General features: G+C 37.2%; 1 protein-coding gene across 1 annotated transcript; it reads left to right on the plus strand.

The window, feature by feature from the left end:
* Positions 1–651: 651 nt before the first annotated feature.
* On the plus strand, positions 652–11,946 carry gdpd4a (glycerophosphodiester phosphodiesterase domain containing 4a). Its single transcript, XM_081614922.1, is given in 14 exon segments — positions 652–709; positions 779–838; positions 932–1,030; positions 2,135–2,228; positions 4,125–4,270; positions 5,399–5,481; positions 6,365–6,515; positions 7,268–7,486; positions 8,101–8,258; positions 9,650–9,797; positions 10,167–10,249; positions 10,959–11,038; positions 11,830–11,876; positions 11,878–11,946. Coding segments are annotated over 12 exon segments (1,332 nt in total). The 5' UTR covers positions 652–709; positions 779–838; positions 932–940; the 3' UTR covers positions 11,911–11,946.
* The last annotated feature ends 3,953 nt before the right edge of the window (positions 11,947–15,899 follow it).

Consider the following 15,899-nt stretch of genomic DNA (forward strand, 5'->3'; position numbering starts at 1 on the left):
TATTGCACTGTAAAAAGTATTTTTGTTTTAGTTTCTAGTGCACATATATCATCAGACTTGAGACAAAACTAGCTAACAATTAAGTTTTCATGAAGAAACAGCAGCTTGTTTTGAGTAAATAATCCCTGAATATTCATGGAAAAGTTCTGGTTCCACTGGCAGATTTTGTTCTGTAGAACATGGAAAATGTTCATGTTAAAAGTGAAATAATCTGTCAGAGAACTTTTTAAATCAATATTAAGAAATTGTTAACATAAAACAAGCTCCTATTTCTTGCTGAAATAATGTACTAAACCTGTGATTATCACACTGGAAATAAGACAAAACTAAGAAAATTTGCACTAGAAACTCAACCAAAAATAATTTTGTGTTTTTGCAGTGTAATATTAAAATTTTCTGAGACGCTGAATTTTGTTTCCACTCTCTGAAATGAGTGAAAAAATACATTTTGTTTCTACGATATTCTCATTTTTGAGCTGTACTCTTCATTCGGTTTGGAAACATCCGTATCTTCCTCTTGTGCAGTTTCATATCATCATGATTATAAATCTGAATGTCCTGATGATTCTCCGGTTTGTTTATTTGCCTTCTTGTTGTTTTTATTTTAATCCCCAGGTTTAATTTTGGGAATCTCGGCTTCTGGTTCCCCTGGTCTCTGGTGCTGCTGGCCATCGCTGCGGCTCTCTTCACGTACATCGCCCTGCTACTGGTACGCACTCTTGACAAAACCAACGTTTCTGCTTCCAGTCCCCTAACGGTGTTTTTACCTGTTGCCCAGGTGTTGGCGGTGTGTCTGCTGTCTGAAGGTCAAAGGTTATACCTCCACTGGAGCCACAAGGTGAACACCGAGACACAACCTGTCGCTGCTCTGCTGCCCCTCACAGAAAAGCCAGAGGTTCTGATGTGTTTTCTGTCCTGTGTGTGACGTCAGACCGGCATCATGGTGGCGCTGGTGTTCTCCGTCACGGCCACTGGGATCCTGTCTGACCTCTGGAGCAAAGAGTGGAAAACTCTCCAGCTGTCCCTGCAGGTCGGCAACAGCTCACGCCACAAAACGACAGAAAACCGGAGCAGAATCGTTTCTGCAGCTCTGTTCTTGAATTTCAGTCAAAGTTTGGAAATACTTGATATTCAAAACGCAATCTAAGGTTTGGTGAAAAGTCTAAAGTTGGAAAATGATATTCACAGTTGGAAACAGAGATTTTCATCATTTCTTTTCTCCCTGAAGTTAAATAAAACTAAACTTTTCCTGTTTTGGGTCAGTTAGAATCACCGAAATTATTTCTATTTGCTAAATGTCAGAAAACCGAGCGAGAGTTTTTTTTTTTTTGTAACTCTCTTTGTGTATCATAGTTTAGCATTTAATTAGATTAGGAGGGTAATTTACCTTAACAGGACTGTTTGGATTGTTTCAGTGTTATAAATATTTATTATTCCTAATTACTTATTGGTCTATTTAAAAGGAATAAAGGTTGTTTTATATTTGAAATTACTGTCCTCAGTGAACTTTCAGCTCTGATTCACTCCTTAGATTAAATGTTCACAATCACAAAACAGTAATAAATGATAAGACATAATAGTGAATTGTTTGTTAATTTCTGTTGTGGGGCTGCACAGTGGCGCAGTTGGTAGAGCTGTTGCCTTGCAGCAAAAAGGTTCTGGGTTCGATTCCCAGCCCCGGTCTTTCTGCATGGAGTTAGCATGTTCTCCCTGTGCATGGTGGGTTTTCTCCAGGTACTCCGGTTTCCTCCCACAGTCCAAAAACATGACTGTCAGGTTAATTGGCCTCTCCAAATTGTCCCTAGGTGTGAGTGTGTGGGTGCATGGTTGTTTGTCCTGTGTGTCTGTGTTGCCCTGTGACAGACTGGCGACCTGTCCAGGTGACCCCGCCTCTCGCCCAGAACGTTAGCTGGAGAGGAACCAGCAACCCTGCCGACCCCACTGAGGGACAAGGGTGTTAGAAAATGGATGAATTTCTGTTGTTTAGTTTTGTTTCTGACTCCAAAGTGGGGCTGGAAGAGTTTGGAAACTTGCCTTGAAAAAGCTGGAAGTGTTTGAATCTCACCGTATGAGTCTTTGTTCATCATTCATGACGTTCGTCACGTTTTGGTGGTTTTATTTAATTTTTTTTCAGGTGACGGCTCCTTTCCTCCATGTGGCTGCCGTCTCGCTCATGGCGATTCTCTCCTGGCCGACGGCGTTGCACTTTTTTCGTATGAACAAAAAAGGTAAACAAACCGATAGAAATCACTTTCTCAGTAATTAAAGGGAGACATCATGTAAAATCTGTTTATTTAGCCAAAACAGTGCAAGTTTGGGAGTGGCCTACACTGCAAAAACACAACATTTCACAGAGTTTTGTCTAGTTTCTGGTACAAATATCTTATTACACTTAAATTAAGACAAAACCAAGTTATGAGTAACTTTTCAGCAAGACATAGGAGCTTGTTTTAATTCTTAAATACGGATTAAAAAGTTCTAATTCCTGTATAATGTGGGAAAAGTCTCGTTAAAAGTGAAATAATCTACCAGAGGAACCAGAACTTTTTATCAATCACTTAAAACAAGCTCCTGTGTCTTGCTGAAAAGTTACCTGCAAGTTAGTTTTATCTTATTTCAAGTGTACCGAGACATTTACACTAAAAATAAGATTAACAAAGGGACATATAACACAAAATCCACTTTTTTAAAACCTTAATTATATGTTTTGTGTACTTTGAGTCTGTTTAAAAAAATGTTGACCGATTATCTAAAGCACACAGGCGAGTTCAGCTCTGAGTGGTTCAAAAGAACAAAGTGAAGGTTTAGGAGCAAAAACATTATCAAGTATTTTTGTCTAGTTTCTGTTGCAGACGTCTAATTAATACTTATTATTATTACACTTAAAATATGACTAAACTAACTTACTAGTAACTTTTCAGCAAATTACAAGAGCTTGTTCATGATTGAGCTAAAGAGACTGGGCAGAAACGAGCTCCAAAGGAGTTTCAAGGCTAAACAACCACAGAGATCACATTTTTATATATCATATTTCTATATGATATGAAGATTTTTATAATAAGATATTTCCTCGACTGGACGGTGATTTTCTCGTTGGACCATCTCTCCTCCTTCCTTCTCTATGGCTTCAGCGTCTTTCTGTCCTGCATGATGTCAGACTCTGAGTGGCTCTGACCCTCCAGGTCTCTGCTTTTCTCATCTCGTCTCCATGGGGACGGCCCCTTGTTGCCATGGTGACTCAGCAGATCCAAGGATGCCGAGTCACATCAGGGGCTGTAAGAAAAGCATCAGAGTAACGATACAGCTGGAGATGATGAGCGGAGATGATTCTAAATACATCAGGAAATCAGTAGAAATGTCCTTTATTGTCCCACACTGGGGAAATTTCTGTTCAATAACAGCAAATAGACTCACGCACTGCAAAAACACAAAATCTCACCAAGTATTTATGATCTAATATTCTAATAAAAATAAGTTATCATACCTGAAATAAGACAAAACTAACTTCTAGTAACTTTTCAGAAAGATATAGAAGCTTGTTTTAGGTAAATAAATGCTTAATATTGATTTTTAAAAAGTACTAGTTCCACTGGGAAATTATTGAATCAATAAAAAGACATTTTCCCACATTACAAGTGAATTAATCTGGAAGTACTTTTCATCAACATTAAAAAATTATTGTCTTAAAACATTAAGCTCCTATAAAACTAATTTTTGCATTAATAAAATAAATCGACCTCTATTTGCAAACCTGTAAGAGACGGGAAAACCAAAACTTTAGCTGTGATTTCAGTTAAATGTGGTTCTACAGGAGGGCCAAAAACAAACTCACGCCGCACTTTTAAGATGATTTTTTTTTAACTGTAATGAAAGTTAAAACTCAAGCAGCTGTCGGCCATGTTGTGTCCCATCAGCTGCAGGCCGTGACTCATTTTACTCTATACATTTTGTTTACATGTGTGGAAATGTATTTAGACTCATTCATTTAATGTAACATTTAACATTTGGTGACCTTGTTGCCAACATTTATAATGAAATGAGATAAAAACTGTCTTTAACTTTACTGCAAGCTGCTGATTGTTTCCTGAATGCACATAAAGCAGCGTCTCTTTCCCGTTTCTCAGTCCGTCAGGTCGTGGTTCTGGCTCTCTACCTGTCCGTGTTGTTCTCGCTCTACCTGGTTCCCCTCGGCATGTACTCGCCCTGCATCAAGGAGGCGGGAACTCTGGGACCAGCGCCCGCTCTCATTGGTCACAGAGGAGCTCCAATGGTAAGACGGGCCTTCAAGCAGGAACTGGAGAATCCCTGCAACGTTGTGTTGAAATGTTTTCTACTGCACCGGACATCTGATCAATGCTGGGTTTAAATACGAGTCCTGATTTATTTCTGGGCCTGTTGAGATGAATATTTTTGTTAGATGTTTCAGAAAAATGCTAAATGGATTTTTCTCTCCACATTTAAGTTCAGTCAATTATCTACAGAAACTGACAGGTAAAAAGAAAACGGGCAGGAATCTGGAAAACATGATGAAACATAAAAAAAACTAATGCAACAGAAAATAGTGAAATTAAAGACAATGGAAGCAGACCTACAAAAAATCAAACAAATGCTGAAATCACAGGAAATGGAAGCAAAAAATGAAGCAAATAGCAAAAACGGAGCATAAAACGCTGCAAAGTCGCTCCACAAAACACAAGTCCTCCAGACCAGCAGGGGGAGTCTGCAGTAGGTTTCAATACTGATTTAAATATGTTACTGTTCTACACTAAGTTTAACATCGTTTGTTTAGTCCTCCAACTTTCTGCTGGACGTCCCGTTAAATCATGACGTCCCGTCTTTACTGAGGGATTCAGTGATCGACTCCCCCTGGTGGTCCGGAGGACTTCTGACCACAGAGCCAGTTTTCATCGGTTCCATTTTGCTTCCATTTCTGCTTATCGCAGGATTTTTTGTTTGTTTTCTGTTGCATTTGTTTTTTGTGTTTGCATCATTCATGTTTTGCTGTGGTTTTCGCTCCTTTGTAAATTAATGTTTTAATTTACAAAGCATTAATTTCTGAGAGGAAGATCCATCTGACATCTTTCTGAAACTTCCCATTGAAGTTCAAACCTGGGTTGTCGGTTCGGTTCCTTCATTCTGGACCAAACTGCTTCAGGAATATTAGAAAAATGCTTTATTTCTGTCCTGCTGCAGATATTTTCTGCAACATAGTAATAATTTTCTGCAAAACAGACATTTCACATTTAGGACATTACAACTTATATATATATATATATATATATATATATATATATATATATTTCTGGAAATGAATTTTCCATTTTATATTTTAGTCCTTCAGAAGTGGAAATCATAACTCTGACTGGATGTTGTTGCTGGTTGTGTGTTTTGTTTGAAGCTCGCTCCAGAGAATACCTTGATGTCCTTTGAAAAGGCCGTTGAGTCAGGAGGGGAAGGCCTGGAGACGGACGTCACAATAAGGTTTGATTTCACGTTTATTCATGCAAACCTGCTGCAGTTTCCTTCAGGTTTGTTGTTTATTCTGTACACGTTTAGTTTCCATCATTTAAATATAATTAAAACACTTTTTCACTAGAGATGTTTCAATGGCATCATTTACTGTGTTGGGTTTTTTGTTTCTTTTAATTTTTGCTTTAATTGTCTTGCTAGGTTGTTTTTTTTTTACCATGTTTTGTTTTCCACTGATCTGTATTTCTGGTTAATATTGTTTTTAAATATAATTCATGATAAACTTTCCTGGACAATAAATTGTTCCAGTAATTATTTCAGTAAACAATAAAATTATCATTTTAATACATTTTCATGATTATGGTATAATAATGCAAAGACTAATAAACTTTACTACTCTGGGACTTTACAATATTTTAAATATCCAAAATAAAAAATAAAAAAAATCAATTTACACACAATAAAAACGGATTATGTAAATATTAATCACCAGAATGGAAACTATTGAGCTCATGTTAATTTATCAAGCGATTGATTAGTTTCTAATTGGGACATGCAATAAGCAGATAAACAAAGTTAGTTGGATTTTATTTATCCATCTAAACGCCCCAAAAAGGAGGAAAATGTGAGGATTACAGATTCTCCCCCTACTTGTCAGAAAACGCTGCAAACTAAAAAAAATGCTGCAAATAAAACCTCAGACAAACCACAGGAAATGGAAGCAAAATGGAAAATGCTGAAAATAGTTTTTTTTTTTTAGGGATACTCAGCCATGCTAACCCAGTTAGCCTTTAGCTCCGCCTGGTGTGACTCTGAGTTGGTTTAGTCTAATAAAACTAACAAACTGTTTGGTGTTACCTCGTAGTTTGATCACACGCCGTGTTTTTGTTTGCAGTTATGACGGCGTTCCCTTCCTGATGCACGACTCCACGCTGACGAGGACCACCAACGTCGCCGAGGTTTTCCCCAATCGGACGCACCTGGACGCCGCCATGTTCACCTGGGCCGAGATACAGCAGCTGAACGCCGGCAGCTGGTTCCTGCTGGTGAGCGCCGGCGTTTCCACACATCGAGTTTTTAAATCAGGGCTGCTATAACGTCTGAACATCACTAACTACTGATTCCTTAAAGAGCAATTTTTACATTTTTAAAGAGTCCCACTTTAAAAGTGACCTAATAAAGTCTAATGAATCAAAAAAGGTTAATTTTAAACACTTTTTTGTATCTTTTAAAACATATAAAACATTGTTATACAAGTACATTTACTCAAAAAGCACAAAAAATACTTTATATGGTAGTTTATTCTACATTTATGTACTTTTTAAAAAGTTATTTGAATTTGTGATATAAACTCTGAAAAGTGTGGCTTGCATTTGTTTTTGTCTCTACCCATACATTCCACTCAGTCCCCAGTCGTTTTTTTTACTGGTCCAGTAAACAGTAAAAAAGCATGATGCTGCCACCATCATGTTTCCTTATGCCATAAAATCTTTCATTCTTTTAAGGTTGTTTTTCTCCCTGAATGTTTATAGTGTGTTGCTGCATCCTAGAACATATTTCAAAATTATGTTTTAATCTTTTTGATAACTGAATAAAGTTTTGTGTGAAATCAAGAACCTTTAAATAATTTTAGAAGCTAACATTTAGCACGTCTCACACACACCTGTGAAAGCTGATTTATTCTTTTTTGAATAAAAGTATGACTTTAACAAAAATGAAGTGAAGGTTGGGAGCAGATGTTTTATGCTTTTAATTTGAAATCTTTTTCCATTTTTTGACCTCTCTTTGTGTCCCGTAGAGGGATCCGTTTGGAACCGCATGGAGCCTTTCTGAGACGGATCGCTCTCAGGCCCAGAACCAGTCCGTTCCCTCCTTGGCCCAGTTCCTGGAGGTGGCGGCTGCCAGCGGCAAACTGGTGCTGTTTGACCTGCGCAGGCCACCGTACGGACATCCCTACAGACGTTCCTACATCAACACAACTCTGCAGGTCGTCCAGGCCCACATCAACTCCTCACAGGTAGGCTGCACTGCAAAAACACAAAGAGTAATTTATCTAGTTTATAGTGCAAACATCTGAGTTCACTTAAAATCAGACACAACTAAGTTGCAAATACATTTTGAGCTTGTTTTAAGTCAAAACTTGTTTAACATTGATGAAAAACCACCAGCTCTACTGGCAGATTATTTTATTTATAACAATGTTTCCCTTGTCGTTGGTGAAACAATCTGCCAGTAGAACAAGTAGTTTTTTAATCAATATTAATGAATTATGGGCTTAAAATAAACTCATATATCTTGGGTAAAACTTAGCTTTGTCCTATTTCAAGTTTACTAAGATATTTCTACAAAGGAGTAAAAGGGAAACCCTAAGAAAAAATTATGAGAATAAAGTTGTAGTATTGGGAGAATAAATTCAAAATATTACCAGAATAAAATCAAACGAGAATAAAATTCAACCATCAGAATAAAGTTGAAATATTGCGACTTTATTCTGATAATCTTGTTATTTTTTGTTAGTATAGCTCTTATGCTCTGCTGTATATCAGCATTAGAAAGTCGTGTTGTTTCACATCATGGCTGTGTAAATGGGTCCCAGTGTGAGTTGGTGTACTGGTTCCACTGGTTCTGCAGGTGCTGTGGCTGCCGTCTGAGGACCGGGCTCTGGTCTCCGGTCTGGACCCGGCGCTGCAGCAGACCTCCGGGCTGAAGGCGTCCATCCAGGAGCTGACGGACGACGGCATCAGCCGGCTGAACCTGCACTACAGCACCATGTCGCAGCAGCAGATCTGGTACCGGCAGAACCACAGAACACCACGGCTCCCAGTAACGTCAGATTAAACCACCGCTAAATGGTTTTAAATACACATACTATAACAAACACAGATTTTTAACCATTTTTCCTCCAATATTTGCAATGAATTTCTACAAAAAATGACACTAAAAGTACCAGTAACGTGTTTTTACATCTGTTTTATTGTCATTCATTATTAGATTAAAATTTGAAATAAAATCCATCCTCTCTTTTGTTTCTTTTCAAATTCTAAAATTAGAAATAAAACCCTGGTTCTTTAAGAAATTTCCTAAAGTAGTTAAATAGAATTATGTGAATAAAGTAAAATATTTTAATAAATATATTTTCATACAACTTTATCCATATTATGACTCATTATCTCAACTTTATTTTAATAAAATTAAATGGTAGTAAATTTCCGCCAAATTTTTTTTTAAATCAATTTCAGAAATTATCTGAAATTTCAAAATTGTTAGAAAACAAATTTCTGAGTTTTAAAAGTAAAAATTTTCTAGTTAGTAATTTCCCTTTTTTTCTAGAAAATTTCTGAGATTCTCAACATATTTTTCTGAGTTTTTTGACAGAAATGTATTTACAACAGCTCCATAATCAGCATCAACACTGAAATCACTGAATAACTCGCATCCGTCTACTTGTAAAAACAGTAAACATTTAATTCAGGCCGTTTGAAGCTTTTCGTCCGTCGGTAATCTGCTGGCTGAACCCGGCGGGCCGTGAGGGAGCAGGATGAAAAGTTCAAGGTTTCAAATTATTTCCCAAAGAGCCTGAAGAGAAACGATGAAACCTGCAGGAAGCAGGCGGGCGGCGACTGGAGAGAAAAGTAAATAATGGAGTGACTCATGAAGATAATTTAATCTGAGTGAAGAGTTTTGTCCTGACTGAACCTTCAGCTTCGACTCACTCTGTGAATCATAAAGACTTTTATAAAAACAATAATTTAATCTATAAAAGCTCATTTTTTATTTATTAGATGAATTTGGAAGCCATGAAAAATACTTTATTACTCAGAAACTTGTATTTTTAAATAATTTACTGTATTAAAATTGAGCTTTAAAAATATTCAGACCTTCTGTGTCTGAACTGAGATAAATAAGTTTATTCAAAACTTAAAAAATAACAAAAAATAACTGCATAATCTCAAGTTTCCATTAAACAAGAAACATAAAAAAAATCACGTGAAAAGTTTGATCATGCAATAAGTTTTATAACAACGTTAATTTTATCTGTACAAGATGAACCCAAAGAACCGGCAGCTCCAGTTTGAGAACCTGGATGAACCTCTCTCTCTGTCCCCCCCTCTCTCCCCTCACCCCCCTTCCCTCTCTCTCTCTCTCTCCCTCCCCTCTCTCTCTCCCTCTCTCTCTCCAGTAAGTACCAGTCGGTGAACATCAGCACCAACCTGTACGTCATCAGCCAGCCGTGGCTCTACACGCTGGCCTGGTGCGCCGGAGCCCAGTCCGTCACCACCAACTCCGTCCACATCCTGTCCAGCATCAACAAGCCGCTCTTCCTCATGGTCAGCCTCTCACTCTCTGACTTAAGGCGCCTTTTTAAGGTGGAACTCACATTTTCTATTCCAGCAGTAGAGGCGTCTCCATAACAGATCGATTTGTTTTAGTAAACTAAACACATATAAAGAACATAAACCCATATAGTATTATTATTATTACACGGTGATGCTCTGCTGGTCCAGTTGATGGTTCTGGTTCTGGTAACGATCGCTTCAGGCGGTGTGGGAGTTTTAAAATCAGGTCTTTAAATGCCTGAACTTCCTGCTCATCCTGTGGTCCTGATCAGTCCGTTTCATCGTGTTGCTGTCCGTTTCATCGTGTTGCTGTTGGTTCTGACCCGTGGCGTACATAAACCCGGTCCGTTCTCTCTCCAGACTCCAGATGAATACACCCTGATGTGGGTCCTGACCGACTTCGTCTCCGCCTTCCTCATCTTCGCCATTTTCACGTTCCACTGGTGAGAAACACAAACATCCTGCTGGTTCTGATCATCCCGGCTGCTGGTCGGTCGGGTTTAATGAACGAAACTAAAGAGACGGAACGGGTCGCCGGCACCAGGATTTCTAACCTTATCAATGTTTTACCTCTTAGTAAAAGAGGCTAAATTAAGAAGTTACCTGACGGTTTGGTGATCAGAAACTTTAATTCCTAGTTTCCCTCCCGTTGGAACAACAAGACGGATGTTTGGTAATCCTCTTTAATCTGTAATTTTCCTGGATTATTATGGGTAAAAATATTCCAGACTTTGACTCTTAACTGATTATTTAGATTTTTGTCCTGGTTTCCTGTCTCCTTTCCTTCTGACTTCCTTTATTGTGTCCTTTCTCCTCATTTCCTTGTATCTTGCCTCCTTTTCTTTCTCTTTCTTGTCTTCTTTTGCTCCTTTTGTCCTTCCTTGTCCTGTATGCTTTCCTTTTTCCTTTCCTTCTTCCTCTAATCCTTTCTTGTTGTGTCTTTTCTTGTGTCCTTCCTCCCTCCATTGTCCTTCCAGTCCTTGCTTCCTTTTTTCCTTCCTTGTGTCCTGCTTTCCTTTCTCTTCCTTTACTTGTCTTCTTCCTCCCTTCTGTGTGTCCTATCTTTTTTCCTTGTGCCCCTCCTTCGTCGTCCAGTCTGCAGATGAAAGCGGTTCTGATCTGGTTCTGATCTGGTTCTGTTCTGTGTCTCAGGTGGAGAGAGCGCGGTTTGCCCTTCGTGTCCGGCAGCCGGCAGACCAACGATAACGGACCGTACAGCAAGTTCAGAACCGGTAGGAGAGAAAAATATATAATATATAAAATGTTTATGGGTCACATAGAGCTGAACAATAAATCAATTATATCTTGATAGACACGTGATCAATATCAATAGGTAATACATCTGATAAATAATTTCACTGAACTTCAATCCAGAACCGCACAGCATCCTGGGAGATGTGGATCCGTTTCAAACCTGTTTCAATGTTAGTTTTACCAGCAGCATGAGGTCTGGACTGGTTACCAGTTTCAAACTGGTTGCAGTTCCAGTTCGTTTCTGATTCGCTCATCAATCTGACTCTCATGTTTCATCCACAAGCAGCGACGGAGGACAAAGTCGCTTCTCTTTGCCTAATTAATCCGACTGGATGCTGGGAAATAATACTGTTGCGTTCAAGTTGTGCTAAAAGGAGTTAGCCTGTTAGCAAAGCTATTCAAGCCTAAAGTAGCATCTCAATGCTAACATGTAGCAGAAACCACAGATGCTAATGCTAACATTAGCGTCCACTTTTCTAAAGAGGTCTCATGGATGATCAGATGAAACTCTTTCATCAATCTGATTTTTTAATGACCTAAATAACTGATTAAAAACAATAAATATATTTGTTGTTGAGTTAATGTCTATTTATTCAATAATTTAAGTGTTTTTGAATTGAAAATGTTGCTTATTTTGTTGCTCATATGGTTTTCGATTAATACATTTCAGACTTTGTGATTAATTTCTATGAAACCTTTTGCAGCAGCAGAGTAAACTCTGTGATCTTTGGTGTCGGCTGATGTTTGCACGCTGTGTGTCGTCTGTCAGACTCCTCAGAGGTCATCTGTGTCGGCTGGAGCCCTCTGCACTCTGACCCCCCCGCTGCAGCTCATATCTCCCTCCCCCTGACCTTCAACCCATGACCCCTGCATGCCATGTCATCCATTCACTGTATGACCACGTTTCCTGCCTCTCTATGTGATCATGTTATAGATCTATGTCCGTCCTACACAATAATCACGTTTATAATCATCTTCATGCTTCGTTTATTGTTCAATGAGCAAAAACTGTCTGAGGGTCATAAAAACCAACAATAAAATGAGAAACTTTGATTAAAGAAGTAAAACAGTCAGATCAGTCGTTACAAAGGGATGCGCAAATTATTATAGATCCAAAACTGACTTAAAGGAAAATTTGACATTTTTAAATGTTTCTTATGTATCAACTGGAAAAAACCAAATGTAGTCATTTCTGAGCAACAAAATCAGGGTTTTAAAATGTTTGTTGAGTTTAGATAAGTTTAATAAATAAACTAAAAACTAGATTAATGAGCAACTAAATGAGGTTTTGAGTAAAAGTCACTAAACAGACGTGGATCTGCTCACAGTTCGGTTATTTAAAGAAACAATTGGTGCTGATGTTTTCTACTTTAACACTGTTATAAATAATCTGTTCTTAATCTGTTCTTAATATTTAACCAGGTTAAATAGGTAAATAATACATTTACTTTGTGATAAATTTTCCCTAATTAAAAAAAATTAAGTCTACCTACATCAACCGCTGCTGTAAAATGTCTAAAACAACAAGATAAATCATGATTGATTGATTATTGGAATAATTTAGGAATCTATTAATCATTAACTGGATTATACAGACTCTAAAAACACAGTTTGCTAAAAGAGCAACATAGTCAGAGCAGCAATTAATCCAAAACTGTCCAAATAAATATAAATGTAACATTTAAGATCAAAAACTTAAATGTTTTACCCAAAACTCACCAAGTTTCATAGTTTTAGCCTCACCTGTTGAAAATATCTATTATTAATTACTTTTTGCTAACTGATTGGTAAATAGAAGAAAAACTCAGATTTTAACTAAACTATCGTTGTTAGAAATAGACGCATCATTTGCTACAAACGATCAAGTGAATTTTTATTTTCTTATTTAGAAACTTAATCTATTTCCTTTTATTTTAATGTGCATGAGGTTAAATGAAAATGAGAGATTTCTGTTTATCTGAATGATCGATCAGTAGAATAATCTCTACTCTGGTTTAATCTAATCTGACTGTTTGCAGAGCTGAGCGACGTTTGGTCCATCTCCAGTGTAAACGTGCGACCCGACCTGCGGAGCTCTCCCAGTTCTCCCAGTAGCCCCCACCTGCCCACCATTACAGAGGAGTGACTGGAGGCTGTACAAATGTCACATCTCCAATCGTGAGCCGAACAGAAAATTATGGATTTAAAAAAATAAAAATAAAGAGAGAAGAAGCAGAAAGATGTTTCCTCCACTCACCTACTGGCTGCATGACTGATCCAAACCAGACTGGTTCCATCTGACCCAGTAAGAGCCAACATGGCGCCATGGAGGAGGGAGTCGTCTTCATCACTTCTGGTCAGGAAAAGACTGAAAACATCCGGCTGTAGTGAGATCTGTAGATACGGAGAATATTATTAATATGAACACGCTTCGTCTTTTACTGTCAGGATGATTTAAAACTTATTACGACTTTAATCATGTATGAATGATCCAGAGCTTCAGACGTCATTTTGAGCTTTAGGTGAAAATAATCTCCATAAATGTAACATCAGGATCGGCCAGAAGTGAATTTTAAACAAATGTTTATCGCTAAATGTTTCCTGGAATCAACATTTCATCTTCTCTACATTCCTTTCCATGGATATTTAGAAACCTGATCAGTGATCAGATAGACTCCAATATTTGAACAGAAAATTGATTCACCGCAAAAACTAAAAATGGCAAAAATGGCACCGAGCATCTTGGTCTAGTTTCTAGTTTAAATATATTCAAACGCTTCAAATAAAACAAAACTTAAATAAGTGTTCATCACGACATAGGAGCTTGTTTTAAATCAATCATTTCTGAATATTGATAAAACAACAACAAACCCACCAGTCCCACTGGCAGATTATTTAAATCATAACATGGGAAAAATGTGTTGCTATAAGTGAAAGTTGCTAAATTTGTCGCAAGTTGCTTATAGGCAAAAAGTTTCTAAACATAGCAACAAATTGACAAAGTTGGCAACATTGATTCCCCTATGAGTGGCTTAACTCCCTCCATTACGCCACACACTTAGCCACGCCCCTAGTGTCTCTTAGCTCCGCCCACTTTGGTGGAATTCTTTAAAAAATGATCAGGGGGCGGAGCTAAACTTTCACATGGGGGGGTCAGTTACACTTTAACAACATATTAACACTCTGATTGGTGCGTCTCTGTACACTGTACACTGCAAAAACATAAAAACTTACCAAGTATTTTTAGTCTAGTTTCTAGCGCAAATGTTTTAGTACTTGAAAAAAGACTAAACTTAGTTTTTAGGATAGTTTGTTTTAAGTCAATAATTCCTTAATATTGATTTAAAAAAAGTTACAGGTTTGCTACAAGTTAAATAATCTAACAGCAAAACTAATATTTTTTTCTCATCAATATTAAGGAATTATTTACTTAAAATAAGCTCATATCTTATATCTTTAAAGTGTAGTAAGATATGTGCACAAACTAGATCAGAATACTTGGTAGGACTTTGTGTTTTTACAGTGTACTATTAGCTGTACACTGTTGGATGACAGACTGAATGTAGACTGGAGATCATTTAGTTTTGTTTTTTTCAAACTGAAGTGAATGTACGTCTTTCTCCAAAGAGACTGAAAACTTGCTCTGAAATAATTTCTGATATAATCCGCTTTCTGGAAATACCTTAGAAACTGTTTTAAATCTGCAATCCAGATATAAAATATTTAGAAAAGCAGCTTCTCTTTAGTTTTAAAATGTGATTCTGTAGAAATAAATTTTGATTTCCTGTAATTTATTCAGTTTTTACCTCTGAAGGAAACTCAAACTGCGCCCAGCTGATGTGATGTCATCATGTTTTTATCATTATTTGCGTTAAAACATTGTAGCTGATCTTTAGGCGTTTAAGCTACAGTTGTGACTGCACAGCTCTATTTATTCTATTGAATATGATGTTTCCACCGTACGACCGTTCATTTTTAGCGAGCGAGTCTGGTGACAATGCAGCGCCGCCGCGTTGGTTTTCCTCTGGAGATGCTTTGCATTTTGAGCTTTGCATGTGTTGGATTTATCCAGCTCTTCTTGTTTTATAGATCCAGATGCTACTTTTATATCGGTTGAAGCTCACGCTGATTATTTGTTCGTTGTGTGTTTGGGGGGAATCCAGATGTTCACGTGTGATTTTTTCAGTTTGAGACGAGTTTTGAAGCCATCCTCTGAATTTTAAGATTAATTTAATCTTAATAATGAAAAATGTGACGGATATTTTGGGAATATTTGGACAAAACAATTTGGTTGAACAACTTTAACCCCTTCAGACATAACGTCCACAGGAATGGACATGATTTATTTCTGGGTTTAAGCCAATAAAAAATCATGGATTTATTATTTGAATGATTGTTACTGATTGGTTTCTTATTGACTAATGATATTGGTCGTTGGCATCAGAAAAAAACAAACGATCTGAAACTAGAGATGGAAAAAATCTAAATTTTTACATCAAAAATATAAATCTGAGTTCATGGTAGCCTAATGAAATTTTTTTTTTTTTACATTTTACTCTTGTAATTTAAAAATATTTCCTGTGATAATATATAAAGTTATTTTTGAAAATATTTCCCATCATTAAGTTGCAGGATTTTTCCCCCAAAGTTTAATGTCCATCCTGATGGAAATGAGGAGTTTAAGTTTAACGTTTAATTATTTTGTGTTGTTTAGTTTCATGACTTTCTTAAACTGCTTGTAAAAAATTTTTTTTCTTTTTTTTAATGCTGAGGTGGAATAAAATTTAGATATTTTTCCCCTCTGTTGGTAAAATTCAGGTCTGAAGGGGTTAAAGAACTAAAACCAGTTTTAGCAGCTGT

Source organism: Poecilia reticulata, chromosome 13 (assembly GCF_904066995.2).
Source record: "Poecilia reticulata chromosome 13, P_reticulata-male-v2, whole genome shotgun sequence".
In the NCBI taxonomy this organism is placed as follows: Eukaryota; Metazoa; Chordata; class Actinopteri; order Cyprinodontiformes; family Poeciliidae; genus Poecilia; species Poecilia reticulata.